Source organism: Saccopteryx bilineata, chromosome 6 (genome assembly GCF_036850765.1).
Source record: "Saccopteryx bilineata isolate mSacBil1 chromosome 6, mSacBil1_pri_phased_curated, whole genome shotgun sequence".
NCBI classification, from domain to species: domain Eukaryota; kingdom Metazoa; phylum Chordata; class Mammalia; order Chiroptera; family Emballonuridae; genus Saccopteryx; species Saccopteryx bilineata.
Genome location: NC_089495.1, coordinates 156618195 through 156645406, shown reverse-complemented (window position 1 = coordinate 156645406; position 27212 = coordinate 156618195). Strand labels below are relative to the sequence as shown.

General features: G+C 40.5%; 1 protein-coding gene and 1 long non-coding RNA gene across 5 annotated transcripts; one reads left to right on the top strand and one right to left on the bottom strand.

Annotated features, from left to right (window-relative positions):
- Positions 1–145: 145 nt before the first annotated feature.
- PRKAR1A (protein kinase cAMP-dependent type I regulatory subunit alpha) lies at positions 146–20659 on the bottom strand. Of its 4 annotated transcripts, none has more exons than XM_066237676.1 (11): positions 20508–20659; positions 17066–17251; positions 11562–11732; positions 10666–10757; positions 10401–10462; positions 9517–9563; positions 8425–8583; positions 7225–7285; positions 4627–4748; positions 3596–3677; positions 146–2597 (listed from the first exon to the last, which is right to left on the bottom strand). In XM_066237676.1, the coding sequence occupies exons 2-11, from the start codon at positions 17240–17242 to the stop codon at positions 2425–2427; spliced, it is 1146 nt and encodes a 381-aa protein (XP_066093773.1). In that variant the 5' UTR covers positions 17243–17251; positions 20508–20659; the 3' UTR covers positions 146–2424. The 4 variants fall into 4 exon arrangements, with proteins under 4 accessions (XP_066093773.1, XP_066093772.1, XP_066093775.1 ...); XM_066237675.1 differs by lacking the exon at positions 20508–20659 and adding an exon at positions 20099–20247; XM_066237678.1 differs by lacking the exon at positions 20508–20659 and adding an exon at positions 19828–19955.
- LOC136309497 (uncharacterized) lies at positions 18663–26262 on the top strand. The gene is made up of 5 exons (XR_010726280.1): positions 18663–19663; positions 20184–20315; positions 20978–21129; positions 21268–21406; positions 22922–26262. It is a non-coding gene; the product is annotated as an uncharacterized lncRNA (long non-coding RNA).
- The last annotated feature ends 950 nt before the right edge of the window (positions 26263–27212 follow it).

Below are 27212 nucleotides of genomic sequence, written 5' to 3'. Positions count from 1 at the left end.
TTGGAAACCACTGAAAAGACATGACTCTTAAAACACTAACCCCACCACTCACTTTCAATTTTCATTTTTGGTCACAAGACTGAGAGATTGGGGGGGGGGGGGGCAGAAGAGAAGGAAAGGGAAGAAAAACTGATTCATTTAAGAATTTAAATTATTTAATCTCTTTTATTACTTGACCTACCATTAGGACAATCTATAACAAAAAGAATAGAGTTTATTAGCACACACAGTATAATCAGACTAGTAACCAGAAAACAATACAAAATGATCCTTTGGCCATCTATACTTCTAGAGCAACAGATCTGAGAAATTCACTTACCAGGCCCAGAAATGACCATTTCTAACATCCTCATTATTAACTAAGACATAGTATGCCAATCGTGATATCTCACATATACTCAGATTGCACAAAGATAAAGCTTTAAATGTGATAGTTTTTAAATTTAGACTTAAAATTTCTTAGATTAAAAACTACAAAAGGGAGTAAACAGCAAGCCAAATGATTTAAGAGCAAAACTCATTTAGGAAGCATAATCTGTATCTAAATATACACGAACATGATTATATACATACATGAAACTGCAATTTATGGCATTCTAAACAATTTACTTAAGTACAGTTTTGGCAAACAAAGATCAAATCAAACCTTACACTAATAACAATTTTTATTTTTAATATTTTAAATATAAAAAGGTAACTAAACACAAAGTATAGATCAGAAAACCGTCATTTAAGATAATTTTAAAACATAAAAAATTTGTAACAAGGTGGTTTTCTATTCCACACTAAAATGTAAATAAAACTTCTTTCCCAGATTTATACTTCAAACTTAGTAACAACCTAAAAACTGTTCAAATCTATGAAAAAGTCCCCCACGACCAATTTAAATGCCCTGGGAAAGGGCAGGAGAAGGGATCAGTAATCAAAGCCAGGTGCATACAAATGGAAAAACGCTTGCAGTCACTCCCAAATATAACCCTACATTACGTATAAGTCACAATGAAAATAAAAGTGCCTACATTACGGAACTGTGAGGTTTTGTTTAAAAAAATAACATAAAAATAAATTGTTGGGTATCATTGGTGCACATGGAATAATGTAACACATAAGGCTGATAAGGCTGGAAAATACTGAAATACATACAATTAAGACTCAAAATATAAGCTTACTTTAAAAAAACAAAAACATGTGCCAGAGAAGTAAACGCTGGATAGGAAAGCAGAACTGTTCAGCAGGATGGCCTTTTAGACCAATTTGAAACAACACAGACATGTCCTACCCCACCCCCCACCCTACCATAAATTCTAGTTAATGTAAAAAGGAGAGGAAGAGGTCAAACCAAAGTAAAAAACTCCTTCCCAAAACCTCTTGCCCCAATGAATTCCAAGTTCCCAACAATCAACTCTGCCCGTCTGGCATTTCTACCTTTAGCAACATCACCTCCATTTTTGTTGACATTTGTTCCATATAATTTATTCCCAGCAAATCCGTTCTCCTGGAATCAGTGTTTAATGAGCACAGGAGATTATCCTGGAGCCAACTGAAAGATGAATACTAACCAAAAGCTCTAAGGTAACAATCAAGAGTGTAGACCTCAAATTCTTATACTCAATTCAGCATCTGATGATCAAAATTTGGCACTGGCTGGATAAATCAAGGTCTAATTAGAATTTGTGAGCTGAGGCAGATATAGTGAAATCATAATCAATACTTGCAGCTTGTGATTTAGTTTCAAACTCAAAAGGCAGGTATACTTAGCCACGCCTAAATGTATTTCAGAACTGGAAACAGTAACAAGATATAACCAATACCAGGCAAATTAGTTTGACAAACAAAACTTCTGGTTAAAAAGAAATAAGAAACCACTAAAAGATCATCTCCATCTGATAATTAGCAAAAATGGGCATTTCCCCACCTTAATCTAGTTTAAATACAGGCAGACCATCTTTCTAAGATTTCTCTATATCCGTTTTTCCTAATCCTTAGATCTTAGTTGAAATCATTTATTCTATAAAGTAATATAGCATATATGGCCACAATCTAAAATATGCTTAATGATAACTGGAAAATTATGTCACTTACAAAACACTCTTGCTCTGTCACATCATTACTGCATGGTAATTCATTTGGTGCAGGGATCGGCCCTCACCCGAGAGCGTGGCATGTCCTGCCCAGGTTGAACACTAACACTGCACACAGAGAAGCAGTAACAGCAGTCTCCGCGGAACTCTCCATTTATTTACCTGTGTCTGAGCATTCAGTTAATGCTCCAAATTAAAAACGGTGCAATGAAAGCAACTTTTAATATAAACAGACAAGAAGCTGCGATGCCAGTGGCCACGAGGCGCTGCAAGTAGGGAAAGAAAGCGGTCTGCAGGAGTGAAGCACGGACGGGGGAGGAGAAGGGAGGCACAGGAGGCGGCTTCAGACAGACAAGGACACGAAACTGTTGTACTGCTGGATGTTTCGTTTGAGGATATCTGAGCACGGGCCAAGAACACGTTCAAATCTAGGTCGGTCCAGCTTAACGCACTTCAAAGGGCCCCGAGCCACCACTGTGGCTGCACGGGGACGATTCATCAGCAGTGCTATTTCACCTGGGGAAGAGAACGAGAAGTTAAGAGGAGGCCGAATTCTGTGGGAAACGCTTTCTTAGAGGTGCACTTCCAAGAAAGAAAAACAAGTATGTGTACCTCATAATAACTCAGTTCAGGCCTCATGATCCCCCCCCCTCCTCTCTGTCTCTCTCTTCCCCTCCCGCAGCCAAGGCTCCATTGGAGCAAAGATGGCCCGGGCGCTGGGGATGGCTCCTCGGCCTCTGCCCCAGGCGCTAGAGTGGCTCTGGTCGCGGCAAGAGCGACGCCCCGGAGGGGCAGAGCATCGCCCCCTGGTGGGCAGAGCGTCGCCCCTGGTGGGCGTGCTGGGTGGATCCCGGTCGGGCGCATGCGGGAGTCTGTCTGACTGTCTCTCCCCATTTCCAGCTTCAGAAAAATACAAAGAAAAAAAAAAAAAAAAAACACCCAACTGATGGATGAGACAGTCAATAACTTAATTATTAACCAAGTGAAGGTCAAAATCTCACACTAGTTCTCTAAAAGAAAAAGGTTGCAATTAAAAAATAAAATTCTGGGCCCTGGCCAGCTGGCTCAGCAGTAGAGCGTTGGCCTGGCGTGTGGAAGTCCTGGGTTCGATTCCCAGTCAGGGCACACAGGAGAGGCGCCCATCTGCTTCTACACCCTTCCCCCTCTCCTTCCTCTCTCTTCCCCTCCCGCAGCCAAGGCTCCATTGGAGCAAAGCTGGCCTGGGTGCTGAGGACGGCTCCATGGCCTCTGCCTCAGGAGCTAGAATGGCTCCGGCTGCAGCAGAGCAACGCCCCAGATGGGCAGAGCATTGCCCCCTGGTGGGCATGCCGGGTGGATCATAGTCGGGCGCATGCAGGATTCTCTCTGACTGCATCACCACTTCTAACTTCAGAACAATACAAAACAATAAAATAAAATTCTGGAGAAGACAAGACAATTTATAAGACTACAATGTCCCTATCTGAAAGGTGACTTAAAGAAACTATGAATGTATTGTGAGGAAATACACGTACCAAAGTAATCAGAAGGCCCCAATCTTCCCACTTCAACAAATTCTTCATTTTCTGACCTACGCTGTAGCACAGCAGCTGACCCCTACAATAAAATCACCAAAAAACAAGACAAATTCTTTCAAATCCAGGGTGGCATTTCAATATACAATGCAATTTTAGCTACTCTGGGGGAAAATAAAAAAGGATTCCACAGTTATTTCAAATCCTGTGTTCATATGATAGAAGCTGAACAGAGTAACTCCTGTCTACCCGACAGCTCCTCCTGGGGGCCCTTCTCATCAAGCTAAGGACTTGGTACTTGGGTTCAGAAAGGTTAGCAAATTAGGGAAGGAGGAAGGGGGCTGACTCAAGCTTGCTACCTGTTTTTATTGGTAAATTTCACAGGAACAATACATCAAATCATTGATATAGTACCTACGGCTGCTTCTGTACTATGACGAGAGTCTTCACAACACAAACTCTAGGACTCACAAAGCTAAACTATAACTATCTGGCCCTTTACAGAAAGAATCTCTTGATCCCACCACCTCACCCCCAGATTAAATAAAACGAATTAATTAGCATCTACTGAGCTACATTCATAGAAAATCTGGTTTTTTAATCGCTTCTCAGTCAAGAGTATCTGCTATACAATTCCATGAATTTTGAAGATATATAACATAGTAACATTTAGAATCTAAATCTTTTGATGCTTGGTTGCAAATAGCCCAAACACATGACTTGAACAAAGATGGCGCAGAATCATTCCAATCTGCTAAACCAAATAATGTAGTATGTTTGGATTGCTCAAGGAGGATTAATTTTAGTAGGTCAGCATCTGGCTATTCATCAACAGCCTTTTCAGAATTCTGACTCAAACTCATTTCAAATGTGGTGGTCTAACATAAAACAAACGGCATTTCACAGTGAAAGGTAATCTTTAAATAAAACTGTCAGACATTTTTTTAAATCTAAGAGTTTAAATCACAATTAACCTCTTTTCCCTTCCTTGGTATACAACTTGTTGAAGCATCAAATGCAGGGCTCTTTACCTCTAAAATAATGAAAAACTCATCTCCCGGTTCCCCCTGCACCACAATCTTCTGCCCATCTTCAAACTGGACTGGTTCCAATGCATCAGCCACTGTGAGACGTTCCCACTTGTCCAGAGACTCTAAAAAGCAACAATCAAAACAATTTCTCCACATTATGTGGTAGTGCTAAAAATTTCAAAACATAAGTATAAAGAGAATCAACTAAATAGCCACGCCCATTCAATATTCTAGTAGTGCCTGATTAAACACGGCGCCAGTCTTCAATGACCTCTAGTCTCAGCAAAATCCTATTTATTACTTACAGATAACCCTTAGATCCCGATTTCACCAGACCCAGTGGGCACGTTAACTTATAGCAACTGCACCCGCTGGTAAAGGAAGAAAAAAGTAATCATAGCCCAGGCTGGGTAGCTCAGTTGGTTAGAATATTGTTCAGAAGTGCAGAGGTTGCTGGTTCAATCCCTAGTCAGAGCATGTAGAAGAACAAATTGATGTTCCTGTCTCTCTCCCTTCATCTCTCTCTAAAATCAGTAAAATAAACACTTTAAGAAAATGTAATCATTAAGCATCTCTAAAGGCTGCCATCAATGCAAATCAAACCTGCAATTACAGAACTCCAAAGTAATAGTGTCAGCTTCCATATTATCCCCGAGGTTCACAGAAATAATTTATTTAAATCATCAGTTAATTTACCAAACCAAGAACTAGAAAAAAATATTTTTATTTATTAATTTTAGAGAGAGAAAGAGAACAGGAAAAAGACAGGAACATCAATCTGTTCCTGTATGTGCCCTGACCAAGGATCGAACCTGCAACCTCTGCACTTTGGGGCGATGCTCTAACCCAGTGGTCCCCAACCTTTTTTGGGCCACGGACCAGTTTAATGTCAGAAAATATTTTCACAGACCGACCTTTAGCATGGGATGTATAAATGTATCACGTGACCGAGACAAGCGTCAAGAGTGAGTCTTAGATGGATGTAACAGAGGGAATCGGGTCATTTTTTAAAAATAAAACATCGTTCAGACTTAAATATAAATAAAACGGAAAAAATAATGTAACTTATTTATTCTTTTTCTGCGGACCGGTACCGAGTGGCCCACAGACCAGTACCGGTCTGTAGCCCCAGGGGTTGGGGACCACTGTTCTAACCAACTGAGCTATCTGGCCAGGGAGAAAACAGTTTGCCCTTTGGGAATAAAAGTTAACACCCAAGACACTAAGCAAATGCAACCATTTCAAAGACAAGACAAATAAGAGGGAGGGGGGGTGTCAATGCTTGTAACAAAACAATGGCAGAAGACATTTTACCTTATAAAAATTGCCGTTTCCGCCTGACCAGGCGGTGGCGCAGTGGATAGTGTCAGACTGGGATGCAGAGGACCCAGGTTCGAAACCCTAAGGTCACCAGTTTGAGCGTAGGCTCACCAGCTTGAGTGACGGATCGCTAGCTTGAGCATGGGATCATAGACATGATCCCATGGTCGCTGGCTTGAGCAAGCGGTCACTCGCTTGGCTGTAGCCCCCCCAGTCAAGGTACATATGAGAAAGCAATCAACGAACAACTAAGGAGCTGCAACAAAAAATTGACGCTTCTCATCTCTCTCCCTTCCTGTCTGTCCCTGTCTGTCCCTCTCTGTCACCAAAAAGAAAAAAAATTGCCATTGCCCCTTTCAATGAAAAAGATTCAAAGAACACCCAGAGGCCTGACCTGTGTTGGTGCAGTGGATAAAGCGTCGACCTGGAAATGCTGAGGTCGCCGGTTCGAAACCCTGGGCTTGCCTGGTCAAGGCACATATGGGAGTTGATGCTTCCAGCTCCTGCCCCCTTCTCTCTCTCTGTCTCTCCTCTCTCTCCTTCTCTCTCTCTCTCTACTAAAGCGCAGTAACGAAGTATTGATGCTTCTCATCTCCCTTCCTGTCTGTCCCTACCTGTTCCTGTCTCTGTCACACAAAAATAAAACTTTTAGCATTAAAAAAAATTTTTTTAATTTGATTTTTTAGAGAAAGAGGATGAAAGCTAGAGAAGAAAACATCAATTTGTTGTTCCAACCATTTCTGCATTCACTGGCTGACTCCTGTATATGCCCTGATGGGGAGCTGAACCCGCCGCAATCCTGGCACATCAGGACGACACTCCGACCAATTGAGCCACCCGGGCTCAGCATCTTGTGTTTTTCAGAGAAAGTGGATAAATGCTAACTAATCTTTCCACAGAGAGAAAGCATTCTTGAAAATCCTTTCCTTAACCAATAAACTCACTGATGGAACAGAGAAAGAAGTCACAGGAGGAGTAAATGTAAACGTGAAGACATGTTCACCCAGTCTGTCTGTCATGTTACGTGAACAGCATGTAACAGCAGAGAGCTTTTCCCAGGTCCAATCATTTACAATGGAGAGGTATGTCACATGCTAGCAAATTAAACACACTTTCAAATTACTTCTAGTTACACTTTAACTCTGTATCCCACATGTTTTACACTGCTATTAGGAAAAACAGAATTGATAACTATTTTTTATGAAATACAATAGATTCCGCTTAAGTACTGCTCACATTTAAACTTAATAATTCTCCATACAATCTTCCAAAACTCACCTAAAATAGACACTTTACTAAGAAACTCCTCATACATCTTCCGCTTTCTCAGAGTGCTTCCCTATTAAAAAAATAAAATCATGTCAAAAAATGTGAGATTATCCAATAATACTATAGAATAATAAGTTCCAAGTAAATTTAAAGAGAGAAATCACAGCTTGTTGCTGCTTCCTGAGACATGATTGTTCTTCACATAAAACATGACAAGCCCTCCTGTTTAGTTCTATGAAAAGATCTTAGCAACTTGCTCTCAGTTTCTCATACCACCAATTAGTAAAATGCAAAAAAGCAAATGATCAGCTGATTATAGCTGAATATATTTCCAGCTCTGGGTCCTACCCCTGAACCCCTAACCTCCACAGAAGAAAACTACCACTTACAACCCACCTACCCCCAAAAAAGTGCCAGAGCCCCAAACTTAACCAAGCTGTCTTACCTGTAATGTTTGTTAAATATATTGGGGGGGGGGGGGGGACACACAATCCCCTATAATAATCATTCTTACATATTAAATTACCTCGGCAGTTTATATTACAAATGTTGATACATACATGCACACATCCATCCCCCAAATACAGAAAATTTCCAAAGTAACTTCTAACTGCATATTTCAAACAGCCAGACAGGCATCACACTAATTTAGAAAACCATTCAAGATGACTAATGCTGTCAGCTGGGACTTAAACATCCAAAGCTATTCTATAAATTTGTCACAAAGCTCTCAAAAAGTCTGACTACATCAGCAGAATGTTCCAATGTTTTTATTATTTTGTTTTTACCTTTAGTGAAAGGGAACATGACATCTGCATTACTAATAAACCCAGTTTCAGTTCAGGGAAGCTGATTACTTCTGAACAACCTTAAATAACTTTACGCATTTAGAAGCAAAACCAATCGGACTATCTGTGATGTGTGAAGATTAGGTAAGTGAAGATGTGCCTATCAGCAAATGGAGAGAATTCCAAACCTGAGCTGACCATTACATACACACATTTGTTTCCCATTCTATTCCTGGCCAAACTTTTGTTCTAAAAGATTACCATCTCAAATGGTACAATGAATAAAGCTAAACTGGACTTAGTGCAAAGCATTCAAATCATTAAAAGTAATATTCTCGTTTTAATTTAGTGACATTTCTCAATTTAAACATTAGTTCATAGACAGGTAGTTTAAATCACACTCCAAAAACCATGTTCTTACCATAAGGATTCTTCTGTAGCTGTCTCGGTCAATGCCCCACAATTTCACATTTGTCTTAGCTTTGACAGTGGCTGCTCTAGGTGTTCCATAAATCAAAGCAAGTTCTCCAAAGCTCCCTCCTTCCCCAACACTGGTTGCCCATTCATTGTTGACATAGACCTAAAATGTAAATGACAAAAGAACTGCTTTTCTACCTATGTAAACACCTAAGTATTAAAAACCCACTAACCTTTTTCAGGGGTCAGAATTCTGAACTTTGTTTTAAAATAGAATACACTATGTTTTCAATATACAACAAAGCAAAATACTTGACTTCTGACAATGAGTTAAATAGGTTCAGTGTCTGTGATTTACCTGGTTTAATCATCGGACAAGATACACTGACGATCAGGGCAAAAAGGTAAACTTAGCATTAATAAAACCATATACATGCCTGACCTCTGGTGGCGCAGTGGATAAAGCGTCGACCTGGGAACACTGAGGTTGCTGGTTCAAAACCCTGCACTTGTCTGGTCAAGGCATATATGGGAGTTGATGCTTCCTGCTCCTCCCCCCCTTTCTCTCTCTCTCTCTCTCTCTCTCTCTCTCTCTCTCTCTCTCCTCCTCTCCCTCCCTCCTCTCTAAAATGAATAAAAATAAATTCTAAAAAAAAAAAAAAACCATATACATTTACAGATGCTGTGCTGAGCACTATGCTAATAAACATTTTATCTGCATAAGGTACTGAATTTCCTAATAATCCTATAAGAATATGCCACTAGTATCCCCACTTCATTTGTAAACAAAACTTAACAGAATCAAGAAAGCTGTACCAAGTCTTATCACTAATGACTAGGACTAGAGTCTCTCGTACTCTCGTTTTACCCCACAGCACGCATGCACACATTAACAAGTCTAGCAAAAGTTTTGAACCGCATGTCTACTTAAAGGAAGTAACTTTAAAAAGTTTCTGTAATTAAAATATATGGAAAAGGTATTAAAGGAATTTGACATAGAAGGGCTGAAATAGCTCTTCAGAAACTTAGAAGCAATAAATATCAATACATTAACTTTTAAAATTATCAACATATTTTTGCTTTTATTAAATCTTACATCCATCTCTCCTTGATCAATCACATAGAAGTTATCCCCTTCATCACCTAAAGGAGAGGAAACAAGTTAGAAGCATTTTACAAATTAAGGAAACACAAAAGTATCAAATTAATGCAAAATAACAAACTTATTTAATAGTAGCACTATGAGAGAAAACAGTGTATTACAAATGAACACAATCTTTTGGAGAATAAAAGTCCAGCAATGTATTTTAAAAATCATAAAATTGATCAAATTTTCAGTCATTTCATTATGAAAAATACCTTAAAAATAGCCATTTTGGTGTACAAAAATATATTATCTATAACAAAAACAAACAAAATAAACAAGAACCAACCAAATAGTAAGTACCAAAATCTCAGACTGTGACAAATGAGACTATATACGGATTATAAAGACCCATCAAAATGTAAAGAAAAAAAGAGGGGAGCCAAAAGATTAGATCCATGTGAGCAAAAAGGAAACAATCACTAGAAGGCACAAAACCTCAGACATAGATGAGCTACATGATGAAGAAAAGTTTTGCTTATTTCTTACTTTATTTTATAAATGATTAATAATAATATAAAGAATATATAAGATATATACACATATATAACTGAAATTCCACACAACATTCAAATTAAAGATGCAGGAATTTCCTTTAACAATGACTATAAATAAAATTGTATCAGATAGTAGAGAAATATTAGTTCCTTAGGAAATGTGTGCCTTTTAGCTCAGATGATTTTAATTTAAAAGAAAAAAGAAAGAAAAATTCAATAGTGTAACACAAGGAAAAGGCAGGCTGAAAAAAGGAAAACAAATTTCCATGTGAAAACACCCTCCCGTCTGGACTCCTCTCCCAGAATAACATCGCATACCCCCAGAGCAGCAGCCCTTACCTTGCTGAATAACAGTTTCTCCAGCAATAAAGGAAACCGGAAACATGGCATCGAAAATATCACTGCAAGGGACAAAGGCCTCACATTACACTTCATGTGCCTCTTCTATGAATTTCAAACATTAACCTTAAAATTCCAGCTCCTAGATTTTCAGCTGGGATTGTCATCAGGTGAGTAATGAGCCTTAAAATGTGCAAAAATGAATGAGACTGGTTTGGGACCACAGCCGTACAAGAAAACAGCATAACAAAGAACCTGTACCTACCTTCTCTCATTATCATCAAGATGCGAAAATAGCACATTCTTTTCAATGGCCTTGGCTAAAGCAGCCATTGTCTTATAATCTTTTGGTATAACCTAGAAAAGAATAGAAAGTCAAGTGCAACTGCATAAACCAAAAACATTTTATGCTTGGAACTTGTATGTCAATTAAATAACAAACTATATTATAGCATTTAAATAAGACTGCTTTTTGAGTTAAATATTTTCAACACAACGCACAAGTACTACACCTTTGATCCACAAAGTATTCAACAAATATTGAGTAAATAATCCCCTTCCCTACAGCCAGATCTGTATTTATTTAAAGGCTGGTATTTGATTTCCAGTCAACAACAAAAGAAATAAACCAAAATCACCTGACCAAGGTGATTATTTAAGACAAATCTGAATATTTTATGATAGTCATTTTTTGAACTGTGACCATGTGCTGTTAGTTCCACAAGCCTCTTGCCAGGACAATCCTCTCCCTCCTTCAAGTTAATGGCATAACTCGAATGGCAGGGAGGTTCTAAGGAAGAACCAATTAGGATGAGGCTTATAGGATAAAGATTAAAAGCCACACAACATGAATTGTAAGATGTCAAAAAACTGACACCATGATTCAAGAAAAAAAAGGAATACTGCCTTCTTTTACTGCAAAACATCAAGGAAAACTCCCAAAATGCTATGCTTTAGTGTGTTATAAGCATCCTTATTTTCTCTGATGGCATGTTAGCACAGAAATCTGTTCCCCAATACCCAAGAACTATGCAGGACGGAGTACAAGCGATCCTGTTTGTGTTTGACCATTAAAAACCGTGCGTGCGGTCATCAAAGGAAACTAGAGGACTACTTGTGGTCCCGAAAACACTGTCCCAAAGGTTTAGACATCAAAACTACCTTCCGAACATATGATGCAGCATCTTCCTCCGTGTAGACTTCAGCACTGATAGCCCCTCGTCGCCGCCGGCCTTTAACCACTGGATTGGGTGGAGGAGGGGAGATTTCATCTTCCCTCGAATCTCCACGAGTGCTTGCTTTCTGCAGATTCTGAATCTGTTTGGCCTCCTCCTGAAAAAATTTTATTTATACAATGAGATCTTTCAGGATATAAAGTTGATCTTCTCATATTCCAATATATTGTAAGTCACTTCAAATCTCTTCCTCTATTACCAAAGTAAACGTGTCAAGGGGAAAGGCAAATTCCAAATGAAAAAGAAGAGTAGAAAATAAAATTCTGAAAGGACTGTTTCTCAGATCATAATAGATGCTATACTTGGCACTGGCCGGTTGGCTCAGCGGTAGAGCGTCGGCCTGGCATGCGGGGGACCCGGGTTCGATTCCCAGCCAGGGCACAGGAGAAGCGCCCATTTGCTTCTCCACCCCCCCCCCCTTCCTCTCTGTTTCTCTCTTCCCCTCCCGCAGCCAAGGCTCCATTGGAGCAAAGGTGGCCCGGGTGCTGGGGATGGCTCCTTGGCCTCTGCCCCAGGCGCTGGAGTGGCTCTGGTCGAGGCAGAACGACGCCCCGGAGGGGCAGAGCATCGCCCCCTGGTGGGCAGAGCGTTGCCCCCTGGTGGGCGTGCCGGGTGGATCCCGGTCGGGCATATGCGAGAGTCTGTCTGGCTGTCTCTCCTGGTTTCCAGCTTCAGAAAAATACAAAAAAAATAAAAATAAAAAAATAATAGATGCTATACTTATTAATGAACAAAAGCCACTAGGCCCTGGCCAGTTGGCTCAGCGGTAGAGCGTCGGCCTGGCGTGCGGGGGACCCGGGTTTGATTCCCGGCCAGGGCACATAGGAGAAGCGCTCATTTGCTTTTCCACCCCCCCCCTTCCTCTCTGTCTGTCTCTTCCCCTCCCGCAGCCAAGGCTCCATTGGAGCAAAGATGGCCCGGGCGCTGGGGATGGCTCCTTGGCCTCTGCCCCAGGCGCTAGAGTGGCTCTGGTCTCGGCAGAGTGATGCCCCAGAGGGGCAGAGCATCGCCCCTGGTGGGCGTGCCGGGTGGATCCCGGTCGGGCGCATGCGGGAGTCTGTCTGTCTCTCCCCATTTCCAGTTTCAGAAAAATACAAAAAAAAATAAAAAAATAAAAAATAAAAAAAACCTAAAAAAAAAAAAGCCACTAGTACAAGGACACATAACATGCAAGTAAAAAATAAGATGCTTATTATAATAATACATTGACAACAAGGATTATAATACATACAAACAGTAATAAACTGCAAATCAAAATCCTAGAGAATTAGATCTTGAGTATGCTACTGCAGATAGCATGAGATTCCTCCCATGAAGGACTGTACTTGGCCATAGCAAAGTGATCCAACAAGTCTAGATTACTTTATTCATTCAATAAGAAAGCTCTAGATCTGCATGCCAAGTCTATGGTAGGCAAGGGAAATGTAAAACCCAACAGGGGAGGGTCCTGAGCCCATGGAATCCATATCTAGCTGGAGATCTCAGAAAAAAATAATGAAATGACAGTAACCAAGAATTTAAATTAGATCAGATCTAACAACACTTCTCCCAGCAGAGCTACAAGCATTCTTTACTATTATCAGTTTTACACTTGAAATTAAATTTTAAAAAGTTTACCTGCTTTTAATAATTTCTTGTTAAACTAATTGCTATAAAAACTGAGATGAACTATTTAACATTGTTATTTATCAAATCTAGAGCCTTAAAAAGAAATTGCTCAGGTCTGAAGCAAAGAGTTTATCATGCCTGATATGAAATAAGAATAAAAAAACAAGAATGTGCTCTACACTACTTTCTCATTTGACTCATTCTCCATTATTTTTCTAAACCATATTTCAAATTCAAAATGAACTTTTACAGATTTCATAAAAATTTTTGATAAAAATGAAGGAGATATCTACTTTTTTCTCTTGCATGGTACTCAGCCCTCCTTATGGCATCAAGACAAATAAAAGAACTACATATATACTTAACAAAAAAAGTCCAGAACAATACCATCAAGGTACTGACAGTGTTCATTTCTATTAGCAGATTCATGCCTGATTTTTATTTTTTTTATTTTTAGAAGGACAGGGCTTGCTTTATTTATCTCCTTTTCTGGATATTTTACTGTTCCATTAAGAAAACACACAATAGGAAAAACACATAACAAAAATAGATTTAACATATTTGTATATTTAATTACAATTTCATTTACTTCCTGACCAAATAATCTAGCTATTTTACTTATGGAATGGCATGCATACAAAATTACTCATGGTATTATTATTTTTAGCAGTAAAATACTGGCAACACCAAAATGGTCATTAATGAAACAATTTTAAATAAATTATAGTATATCTATGCAATGAAATACCACACAGGTGTTTGGAAAGAATAAGAAGCTCTTTTATATGTGAATTTGCCTGTAAACGCACACATGCCTATGGAGCAATGGCTGCATTTCAAGGAATATAACAGGTTTTTTTTATTGCTACATCTTTTTTACCTGCAGAATTTTGAACCACTTGAGAATATGTTAACAATTTTTTTAAATGCATTTTTAGAAAACTCACTTCACTTTCCTTCTGGCAATTGTAATATCCAATAAGGTTTTTCACATTAACGCAGAATTATAAATTCAAGTCTCCCCAGATTTAAAGTTCAAGAGTATAAATAAAAACACAAATTGCACCCCCTTAATTTGTCATTAAAATTTTACAAACAGCAGCTCATTTAAAACTTTTATTTAACTGAATTTTTAAGATAATTTGGAAGTACTAAAAGCATTTCGATTTTACCAATGTTTCATGGATTCTCATCATTAACAGCAATAGATATAACCTAATCTTGATGCAGAGCCATTATCAAGATTGATTTTTAATTATGTAGTAGTATGACACATTTTCATACCCTTGTTCTTGCTGTTGAACATCATTCCGTCTCTTCCCCCTTCACTTCTCTCATATTGTGACCCCCTCCAAAACCTTACCATACTACTTATTGGTTAATAACATTATGTTCTAGTTTTATGTTCAGACTCTGTTGCAACCACTTAATGTTTTCACAATTATTTGTTCCCTCCCTGCCCTTACCAGTTCATTCTTCCCTGGTTCTTCCCTGTAGTAACGTCACCACCCCACTGCCTTGGGGCTTGACCTTATGGCTTGTTTGACTATGGCATATAAGTGGAACAAGCCATTTCCTGTCTGATTGAATGGTTTGGCTCTGCTCCCCCTGAGCTTGTCCCCTCTCTGCCTTGAGAACAGCATGCTATAACAGTGGCTGTTCCTTCCACTCAGCCCCAGAATAAAACAACATGCAGAGTCAAGAAGACAGGAAGTGCAGAGTCCAGAAGAGCTGCATATAACTGAGAAATAAGGAAGGCCTTTGTAGTAAGCCACTGAAATTTGAGGGTTATATGCTACTGCAACAAAAACTATTACTTTGTTAGCCATAGCCAAGTTACTTAATTACTCTTAGTTTCAGCTGACTTCCATAAAATGGTGATAATCACCTACCTCATATATTAGAAATGATGAGTATGCATGCATGTAAAGCGCTTCCTTTAGTACCTGACACACAGAAGACACTCAATGGTTGTAGCTATTAAAATTCCTCTAATCTATCAGTCAGGCACGGTTCTAATCAATATATGCATAAAAGAGGACTCCGATTTCAGATGGCAGACAGTCCGAAATAAAACACAGGAGCTTTTGATGGGCCATCTGTGAGAGTTTTTAGTGCACTCAGCTCAGAATACCAGAAACATGACCCCTGGATAACACAGGGAGGAGGTGACAAAGCAAGTGACTGTATTTTCAGACAATGTAAACCTAACAACTAAAGTAGAGAACTGACCTGTTGAAAAATTGAAAATATAGTTACTTAAAAGTCCTGGCTAAAAAAGCATATGCAAGTGAATAAAGACCCTACTAGCATCAGGGAAAAAGTTTGTTAAGCTGTAACCTTTATTAAGAGGTAAAAAAGCAAACACACATTAAATCTAAAGATTCCATCTGCAAAGAAACTAATGATTTCTGCCCCCCCCCTCAGCCATGCTTAATCAGTGCTATGGTAAGTACAGGCTTTGAACTAGCACCACACATTCAACACTCCCTATAAGAGACACGTAATGGCTCACCAACTTTATCCTCTCATTTGATGGTTTCTATTGATGTCCAAAGAGAAGAGGGATCACCTTACAGTGACCCATTTCAGAACAAGATCTCCAGGAACACACTTTATCTCAAAACAAAAACGCCCATAGCAGCCTAGCTTTAAAGTATTTCACTATTTAGACACTGTTTTAAAAAGAGAAAACCAGATTTTCTACTATAATTCCAAGACAGCAAGGCTACATTCATAGGGACTGGTTGTCTGTTGTGTTATTTTTAATCACTCTAATCATGTACTAACACCAATTTTAACAGACAGCTTTTCAAGAAAACAGTAGAAAATGCCTAATTACTAGGCTACCCAAATATTTTTTAAATCTTAGTATAAACAGATTCTTTTACTAATAACTTACACTGATTAAGAAACTTTCCAAATTAATGTAATGCATTACAAATGTTTCCATTATATAATTAATGATTTGCACATAGATAATAATTATGCATAACTTTAATATGCATAAGAAAACTGTGAATTTATCTCTGCAATTTACAGAAACAAATCAAACTATTCAAAACATTTAGCAATCCAGACTTTCTCATTCATCATTTCTTGAAAAAACTGATTAAAGCATTTTCTTTGATGCAAAATTACCATTTTGCATAGAAAAAGATACATATGTGTGTTTTTGTTACATTTACAAACACAGTGAGGATGAAAAACAAAGACTTAAATCTGGTTTACCAGATTTATGAGGACACAAGTCCTGATCAAAACTAGAAAGTACAATTTCGACAACCTTCAACCTCAATCTCTGCTCTAGTCAATTCTTCTGAGATAAATTTTACAAAAAAAATACAGACTTCACCAATTCAGAAGTGACTATCAGTCACAAGCTAGACTCATGTTTCATTACCTTGGTTTTATAAGGTGGGATAAGGCTTATTAAGTTTACTTGCTTTGCTGAGAAAAGAAAAACATTAACTGCTTTTAAGTACTATAGAATTCCTTATTCCATCCAACTGCTATACTACTCTGATCAATTATATCTACTCAGTTGTTTTATTTAGCCAGTTTTATGTACTAATTAAAACCGTTACAAGTTTGGAAACCCTTTTTTTGCCAGGTAAACTCAGCATACAAATTTGTTTTCCGATAAACCCTACATACTGCAAAGTTAAAAATTACAAATGCCTTAACAGCATTTCTTTTTTGAAATTCTATTTTAAACTTATTCAGAATTCCTTTTCTTCTAAAAAGATACAAGTTGGCGTCATTCTACAGCATTACATTTAACAGGGTCAAGGTCACTCAATTCCCCACAATTATGTTTACCTTCTCCAACTTCTCAAAGTACTCCCTGAGGAATGCCATGGGTCTCTCCGGCCGGGCAGTGCACAGCTGCACAATGGAATCCTTGAGCAGGGCCTGGATGTTGTGCTTCTGCACGTAGAGTTCACATTCACGGAGGCTGCGCTCCTCCTCAGAGGCTGCAAAGCTGCCGGACGCCATGGTTCTCCTCTACAAGGAAAAAAAACACATATGCTTGTGCAAACTACTTACAAAGAGCAACTGCCAGTGGCCTTTGACTTAAATTCATTAGGACTGATTTCACAGGGTGTTTTTTTTTTTCCTTCCTAAGTACATTTTTTTAAGGGAGATGGGAGCTAGGAAATAATAAGCTATGCAGACAAAAGCATTCTTTCAAAGAAGTGTCTCATTCAGTTCCTGTTGCAGGATTTAGACTCTGCAGGCAGTAACTGTAAGAGGCAAAAACCTCAGTTCCCGAGAGGAACTATGAGCTACTATACCCTGCAGAGACCAGCTGCTGAGGAGTCAGGTTCTTAAGGGAATTTCATTCAGTTCCCCACCCTGCAAACAAACAAACAAAAACATGATGACATGGGAAGTGTGTAAATGGTGAACAGGACAGAGAATTACAAGGACACACAAGTAGGCTCTAAGTGAAATGAAAGCAAGTAAGTACAATGGAGAACATCTGACATTCCCTATATAAAACTCCTATCTCAAAGGACTGTCCTAATGGCACCCAACAAACCACTGGGTCAAAGGATCTATCAGCCACCTACTAGGGTAACTTAAAGATTTTAAGACAAAAGGAACCCCAGATGAGTTTTAAATGTAACCTTTTATTCCACTCTTTTAGCAGATTCCAGCCCTAAATGATTACACACACTAAACCCATTGGTAAGAAGGAAAATCCTCAAAAGAAAAAAACCTTACCAACTAAACTATAAAAGATTTATACGAAAAATGCCAAAAAATTTTTATCAACTGGACAGGACAATATTAAAATACATTTTTTAAAATTTACATAAAGATTCAACAAATAAATTGCACTTAATGAATTTTTAAAGGATTCAAAAAAAACTACCTGGAAGTGAAGTAAAATAGAGATGATAATGGGCAGCTAATCTTACCTCTGGAGTTAAAAGCTTAATAATTTAACAACGGAGTCATAAACTGTTTTCCTTCTAACTCCTAATTACCAACCAATTAAAATTAGAAGATAAAAGCAAGTTCCACTCTGCAACTAAAATCAATCCTAATCAGACTTTTCCAAATATAATGCAAGCAAACCTACTGAAATACCCTCAGTACCCTTAAAGGGGAAAAGAATTATCACAGTTAAGAGCTAAAGTGCTACACTATTACTCATGTTGTTTTGGCAACTTTCATAAGGGTCAGAGTAAAGAGCAGATTAACTAATAGACCATGAAAAAGAACACAGCTCCCTGACAACATGCATTAATGGCCTCAGATGAAAAGAATCATGTTGCTACTTCAGAAATAAAGTTTAAAAAAATAAAAGATCATTTACTTGAAGACAGTTTTCTCAGGTCAATCAGATGAACTGAGAATATCCTTGAGTTGAACTTCATGCATTTCTAATAATATTGAAAGCCACCAAGAACAATGATAAAAATCAGATATTTTATGCTTCAAAACATTCAGACATTTTTCCAGCAATATGAATGCATGTATTCAATTGATCAGAGAAATCATTCAAAAATTAATGAAATCTGAGTCTAAGGGACCAAACTGTTTTTTGTTTGGAACAAAGTGATGTATTAAGAAGACCAAAAAGCAGACACTGCTAATAACGTAGCATATTAACAAAAATGCCCCCAAGATAATGTAGTCACCATGTGAACCCCTGAATATCCGAATTCCACGGCCTTAATATTTTCAATCACTTATACTTAGATTGCCTATATTTGTCCTTAGAAGAGCCCAACGATTTAGCTTCTACCTCCAAAAAATTATTTAATACTTTAAAATTTTCAGTGCACTGTCTCTACCCACAAGGAAACGCTCAGATTCTTTTGTCTGGAAATTCAGATGTGATCAAATCCAGCTTCAAACGGACTGTATGCTAGGAAATATTTAAAACCCTTGGAGAAACTCTGGCGGATTCCTGGCTGCATCCCCTCGGAGTAGCCAGGAACACTCCCCTGGCGTCACTTGGAGGGAGTGTGAGCTTTCTATCTTCTGCTGAAAAAACCGAACCTTTGGGAACCTCTCAAGGAGTTATGCTATTTGGCATCACCGCTGCACCGAGCTGCAGGGGTTAATCAGCACCGCGTATTTTCGAGGAGGAGGACGGGAGAGTGCCCTTCACTACACGAAGGCCACAGTCATGGTCACAAAATGAAGGGAGGCAGACCCCTCATCCTACTCTAGTTGGAAGGCCACCATGGTGGCGGGGCCTCCGGAGAACGAAAAAAAAAAATCGAGAAAGGGAGGGAAGGGAGGTGAAAGGGGACTAAAGGAATCTTAGGGGTGGGGGCTGGGAGGACAGGGAAAGAGGTTAGTCCCGGGAAGGAGGAAAAGCGATGGCAGGGGAAGACGAGGAAGAAGCAGGAAGGAAAAAGAAACAACCGCCAAGTCTCAAGATCGGCCAGAAACGAGGTGAGAAACCACGGCCGGTGCGGGTGGAGACCGAGCTCTCGTCCTCCAAGAACCGGGGGAAGACGGACGAGGAGGCCACAGCGCGGGGGCGAGGCCGGCGGGGGCGCGGGGGCCGCGGAGGGCCGGTGAAGGCCGCGGAGGGCCGGGGGCCTGAGCCACGCGACCTCGGGGGAGCGAACAGCCGGGAAGCCCGGCACCGGAGCGGACGTCGTAGCAGCCGGAGGACCCCGGAGGTGCAGAATCGGGCTTGGCGGCGCCGCCCAGGGCGTGAGGCCTGCGCGGAGGCGCCCGCCGAGGCCGGGGAGGGGCAGGGGGTGCGGCCGTCCCCCTGCAGGTCGCTCCCCGTGACGCCATCTTGAATCGGTCCAGCGCCCCCAAACGCGTGGCGGGTCGGCGAAGCTCGCCGCACTAGGTCTCCTCGTCGACAGCACTTACCTGGGGACGGGAGGCGGCGACCGAGGGATTGCGAGGGCGAGTCTGCTGTTGGCCGAGCTCTACCAGCGATTCCCTCCCTACTCAGCGATAGCGGCTCCGCGGCGGCTCCACCGGAAACGACCCGACCCCAGCCAATCACCGCTCGGCTGCTGACGTCAATGCGCCTCGCTCTGGCCAGAGCCGTCGCCTTGACAACCTTAAAGGCGCAGCGGCCCGGGTTTCTCTCCCGCCCCTTCTTGAAGTACCCCCCACCACTTCCAACTCTCCTCACCCTCGAATCTTGAACCTCTGCTCTTCTTTCCATCTTAACTGTTTCCTTATGCGCAGCCCTTTCCTCACTCTCGCCTCGTCTCCTTTTCCCACTCTGTCTAGCCCGGAGCTTCCCTCCTGTTCACCTGTCCCTCCTTACCTGGTCCTCTCTGGATGCCTCAGATCCCCTTTATTCTTCCTTCTGCGCTCCACCCCCTCTCCGCGCGGCTCTCGGGAGCTCCCTTCTCCTTTCCTCTTCTCCTCTCTCCTCCCCACTCACTCCTCCCTCGCCGCCTCTGCCTTTTCTCCTCTTCAACCCCGCCCCCCACTTCCCCAGCCCACGTGGGGCGGACGTCGGGGACGACAGGTGGGCCACTCCGCCCTGTAGCCCCTGGAGGGGGGCGGATGCGGGGCTCGGGGAGGGGGCAGAGTCGTGCCGTTTCCAGGCCCGGAGGAGGCGGCGGCCCCCCTAGATCTGCCGCAGCTGCGCTGCGGGCCGGGCACGGGCGGATGCCGGGGATGCGCACGCCTGACCGCGCATCCTGTGCCCTGCCAGTGCCGCGCGGACCTCCGGGCTCGCCCGCCATCCGGCCCAGGAAACCTGAGCCCTGCCAAATGTCTGCTTGGCAGGTCGGGCCGCTCTCTCCTCCGGGGGTGTTGTCGGCAGTGAGGCCACACCGTCACCGTGGGCACACGACACTGGAAAGGATTTTGTCAGGGTCCAAGATTGGCCTGAGTCCTAAAACCAGAAGTACCCCTCATCATCACGCCCAGCCCATAAGGTGAGAAGTATAAAGCGTGTAGATCAGCACAAACGCTCTGTGACCACACACACAAAAAAACCCTCAACTCCCCACAAAAACGCATTAATCGGGGGAAGGGGAGCAACTTGACTCCTTAAGCCTTTTTTTTTCCATCAGAGTATCTGCCCACGGAGGAAGAAAGGGGGAGCAGGAGAAAGTGGCTCAGTGAATACAGAAAGCCCTTGGAGTACACGTATCCTTGTGTCTCACTGGTACCTGTAGTACTCCCATGGTATATGGCTCAAGGACCGGATGTGTAAACACAATGGATTTAATACTTAATATATGTAAACTATCGCACTAATAATTTTTATGTTGATTCCAGGTTGAAATGGTAATATTTTAAATATATTAGGTTGTGTGATTTAAATTAATTGTTTTTTGTTTGTTTGTTTTTTGCTTTTTGAATGTAGCTATTAGAAAAATTTTGATTTACATATATGGCTGGTGTTATATTTCTGTTGGACAGCACTGATCTAGGAGGCCAACTGCTCCCCTAAATCCACCAGGCTGTAATAAGTGTCCTGTTCATTAGAATATTTATTTAGTTATGGTTATCCTCTGCTTTCTGATAGAGGAAGCATAGGCAACATCAGAAAAAAACTATTATGTCTGAGGTGTGGGGGAGCATGTAAGGGAGAGTTTCTCTTCCCACAACCCCTTACCCCCACATGTTGACCATTGGCCTTTTACCAGGGATGAGTGGAATGGAAGATTAAAGACAACCTCAGTCATATAGGATTTCACCCTTGTCAGTACAAAGAGGAGCTAATAAACTGAACCCTGAGCTGGCAAGCAGGAGAGGGAATTTGATAGCATTGAACAGGCCCCATCCTGTTCTAGGAAGAAAACAGTTCAGTCAGATAAATCTGAGTTTGGTTTCATGCTCTATCTCCGGCAATTGACTTAATCTCCATGAGCCTCAGTTTCCTCAATCATTAATGATAAGCAGGGCTATGTTAATATTAACTAGTAAAGAAAATAATGGCAAACAAGTACATAGCACTACCATGTTTCCAGCACTGTTCTTAGTGCTCTATACATAATTAAATTCTCCTAATAACTTTGTGGCATAGAAATTATTGTTATTGTTACAGAAGGAAATGAGGCATAGAGGAGTTAAGTGACATGCCCAAGGCTGCACAGAAGGGATCTTAATCAATCTCCTTTGCTATATATATATATATATATATATATATATATATATATATATATAGTGCACAGTGCAGAGTGGGGGACATAAATAAATGTTAGTCTAAAAAAATAAATAAATAAATGTTAGTCTGCTTCCCACATTTCCTCCTCCTTCCTAAAGAACTGCCCAAATTACAAGGTTAAGACACAGTTGTCTTAACCATCAGTGTTAACTTTCCTAAGATAGTTAAGACGTTTAGCATAAGAAACTGCACACTAACGACACTGAACTGAGCGCTTTGAGTGACAGTTGCTTCCTTGCTAAGGTCCGGGTGTGTGTGTGTCCCCATTCAGTGGCATTCAGGCGCCACTCCAGCCACAGGCCATTTCCTGTGTGGGTCCTGCTCAACCTTGTTCTAGTTGCCAATCCTCCTATGCTGGGGTTTTAAAGGACAAGAAGGGAATTGGGCAGTTGACAGTTAAGCCTAGGGAAGAGTTCATTGAGACAGCTGTTCTGAAAAATCAAACAGCCTCAAGTTTCCAAATGTGAATGCTCCTTCAGTGCCACCTTGTCTTGTGAGAATAATAACTTGTAAATTACATTTCAGAAATGATCGTTGTTCCACTGTTTCTGCAGTTTCCCCTTCTCCAGAGGGCTTCAGCCTTTGATTCCAAGGTCTGTCTGTGACCTGTCCTTTGGCCTGTATCCTGGGACAGGTCAACAAAGTAAGTTTCTAGGGTAGCAGGGTTGTAAGTAAAAATTTTTTAAAACAAAATTCTTTAATTGCTGTTATAATGTTTGTGAAACAATAGCAAACCATATGAAAAACAAACATCAACAGTGCATTTAGTAAGCTGAAGTAGAACTAAAAACCAGAACGTTTAAGGAGGGAATACTTTGGTGGCCTGTTTCTTAGTGGTTCTTATGGTTAAAGAAAGTTTCCATTGGCTAAGGACAAGTCCACATATTTGAGATTTCCAAGGGGAACTTTTCCAACCATCAACACCTATTTGTGGTGTACAATGGAGATGAGGATTTATGCTTCCTGTGGAACTCAAGGTTGTGGTTTCAAACCTAACTCCATCCCAGCAAGCAAAAAGGCCAAAAGTCTCCCTGCTTTTCTCACTGGCAAGTGTTTATCTAAACAGAGAATGGTGTTTCTCTTGAGCATAATTGAAAATATGAACCACAAAACCAGAAGACTAGCAGTCTTCGGTCTAATAGTAAAGAGATTTCCAAGTAAAAATATCTTCATCCAAAACAGCATATGTAAATCCAGTGTTCAACAAGAGAGACAGAGAGTACTCTTAGGTTCTCTAGAGAAACATAATAAATAAATACACACACACACACACACACACACATAGAAAGAGAGAGTGATTTTAAGTAATTGGCTCGTGGGATTGGGGATACTGGCAACACTGAAATCCATAGGGTGTGCCACTAGGCTAGAAACCTAGGGAATAGTTGGTTTTGCTGCCTGAGTCTGAATGAATTCTAGAGGCAGAACTCCCTCAATCATTTTTCTTAAGGTCTTCAACTGATTGGATGAGGCCCACCCACATAATAGAGAAGAATCTGCTTTACTCAAGTCTACTGATTAAAGGTTAATCACATCTAAAAATTACCTTCTCAACATCTAGACTAGTATCTGACCAAAGACTGAAGACCATGGCCTAGCCAAGTTGACACAAAATTGCTCATCATAAGCACGAATCAAGTCAAGCCCAGATGTTTGTATGAATCTCTTCTAAATAAATGTTCTTACTCTGAATATCAATTTTCTATGATTATGTCTAACTAATGCTAAGGCTTTAAAAAAAATAATGATTGGTCTGTCACCTGTATAGACCTTTTGAGTGTGTTGACTAGGATCAGGAACTTTCTATTCTGTCAAATTGGCCAAAGTCAACAAATTTTATTAATGTATCACTGTTAGCATGTAACTGACTATGTAATTACACTTATTCCAGAAAATCATATATATAATACATATATATAAATAAAAATGTAAATGTCCATTTGTTCAAAATCTTAAATCTCCAAAAGTTCTTCACCAATTGCTTTGAAATTTTGACACAACGTTGCATTCAAATATGCACATTTTTATGTTTTTATATACCTACTATTATATAGATGTCACACCTATGACAGGTAAAAACATGCGTTTTTTTAAAAAAAACAGCGCCATCTGTTGGACATAAAAGCAACACACACTATACTAAATATTTTACAATTCCATTTCAATGTTATGTGGGAAATATAAATCACATGTGGCTGAAGATATTTTCCATCGAATATGCAAGGAAAATTCAAATATGAACATGGATTTCACAGCAGGAATCTACAATGAAGCGTTGATAATGATTGAAGATTTGTGCTTAGAAATCACGAACAAAGTTCTCAATCAATTGGGAATGCCATCACTGAATCGATCTGCTGCTGCTTCGTTCTATGTAGAATTGCATCGTGAACAAAATTACAGCATGGGTGATCTTTTGTCGTATGTGCAATCAAATATTCCTAAGCTAACGCTTGAGCAAGAAGGCATTTACAATCAAATAATGCAAACTGTCAATAACGGGGTTGGAGAAATATTCTTTTTAGATGCGCCAGGAGGAACTAGTAAAACATTCCTAATTAGATTGATTCTGGCAGCAATTCGATCTCAAAATGACATAGCCTTAGCTCTTGCGTCGTCCGGAATAGCTGCGACATTGCTACCAGGTGGAAGAACTGCTCATTCCGCTTTGAAATTTCCATTGAACATACAATTCATTGAAACTCCCACGTGCAACATTTCCAGAGCATCCAGCTTGGGAAAAGTATTGCAGAAATGCAAACTAATTGTTTAGGATGAATGTACAATGGCGCCCAAAAAATTGCTTGAGGCTCTTGATCGATCATTGCAAGATTTGCATGGAAACATCAGACAATTTGGGAACACATTAATATTGCTTGTAGGAGATTTCAGGCAAACATTACCTGTAATTCCTCAATCGACACCAGCGGATGAAATAAATGCTTACCTGAAATACTCTACTTTGTGGCGACATGTAAAGACGTTAAAATTAACTACAGATATGCATGTACAGCTGCAAAACAATCGATCAACTGAGATATTCTCACATCAATTGCTGGAAATTGGGAATGGAAAGGTAGTGGTTGATCTGACCTCAGGACGAATTTCATTGCCTCATAACTTCTGCAATTTAGTGACATCAAAAGAAGAATTAGTTGAAAAAGTATTTCCCAATATTCAAACCAATTATAAGAATCACGATTGGCTGAATGAATGAGCTATTCTTGCGGCCAAGAACAAAGACCTCTACGAACTTAACAATATTATTCAGTCTAACATTCAGAGCGAGGCAGTCACGTACAAGTCCTTCAACACTGTTGTGGAAGCAGATGAAGTGGTTAATTATCCAACAGAATTTTTGAATTCACTTGATCTGCCAGGGATGCCACCACATGTACTGCAATTGAAAATTGGCGTGCCAATTATCATGTTGCGAAATATCAACTAGCCAAAGCTTTGCAACAGCACGTGGCTTGCAGTAAAAAAATTAATGAGCAACATCATAGAAGCAACAATCTTGACAAGACCTTTCAAAGGTGAAGATGTCCTCATTCCTCACATTTCTATGATTCCAACGGATATGCCATTTCAATTTAAGAGACTGCAGTTCCCAATTCGATTGACATTTGCAATCACCATCAACAAAGCTCAGGGCCAATCTTTAGAATTGTGTGGTTTAGATCTAGACACGGATTGCTTCTCACACGGACAATTATATGTTGCATGTTCTAGAGTCAGCAAACCAAACAATCTCTATATCTGCACAGACAATGGAACAAGAAAAAATATTGTATACCCACAAGCATTGTGAAATTAAACATATTAGAAATGTGTGCTTTCTCTTTTCTTTTCCATTTAACCAGACTGAGGACTGAGCCACAGCAACACTGGCTGGGTACAGCTAATACACACACACACACACACACACACACAGAGTTATGGTCTCCTTTGAGAAGCTCATGAAAACAATGGCTTTCTCCCCCAAAAGTATGTATAAACAGACATACATGACATTTGTCATCCCACTTCAGGGAACTCACAGGTCTTAAAAGCCCATCCACGCATAGACACCAGATTCAGAACCTTTAAAAATGGTTCCTGAACCTCTGCACAGGCACTAGGTGTCAGGGATACAGAGATGAAAAGCTCACAGTCCCAGGAGACCAGCAAGAACATGGTGCTTTTCATTGAAAAAAAGGCCAAAGTATGGGTGGGGGGGTTGAGAGCTACTGAAGGCACCTTACTCAGACTTAGGAGGTCAGGGAAGGCCTCCCGAAAAAGGTGCTGGAACACAGTGAAACCCAGGGAGTCCTGCTGGGTTTTTCCAGCAGGGGAAACTGATGGGCAAGAGAGAGCACAGAGTTTTAGAGAAATTATTTCAGGATTGCTGAAGGGTGAGGTGGGAGGGTGAGGATAGATGCAGAGTGCAGGCAGCGGCCTGGTGCAGGAGGGCTAGGTATGCCTCAGACCAGGGCTCTGCACATTCTTTTCTATAAAGGGCCAGATAGCACATGTTCTAGGCTTTTCTGGTCATCTGGTCACTGTGGCAACTTGTCAGCTCAGCCGTGGTAGCACAGAGGCAGCCAGAGCTCACGTAAACACAGGGTGTGGATGTGCTCCGGTGAAACTTCAGAAACACTGACATTCAAAATTGATATAACCTTTAATTCATATATTTATTTTATTGTGCAGTTTTGGGTCTGCAAAAAAAATTGAGCAGAGTTCCCGGACACCATCCCACCCCATCAGCCATCGTTGCCCCGTTAATGTCTTGCGTTAGTGTGGTACATTTGTTACAGTTGATGAACCAATATTGATGCATGATTATTAACTAGATATTCATAG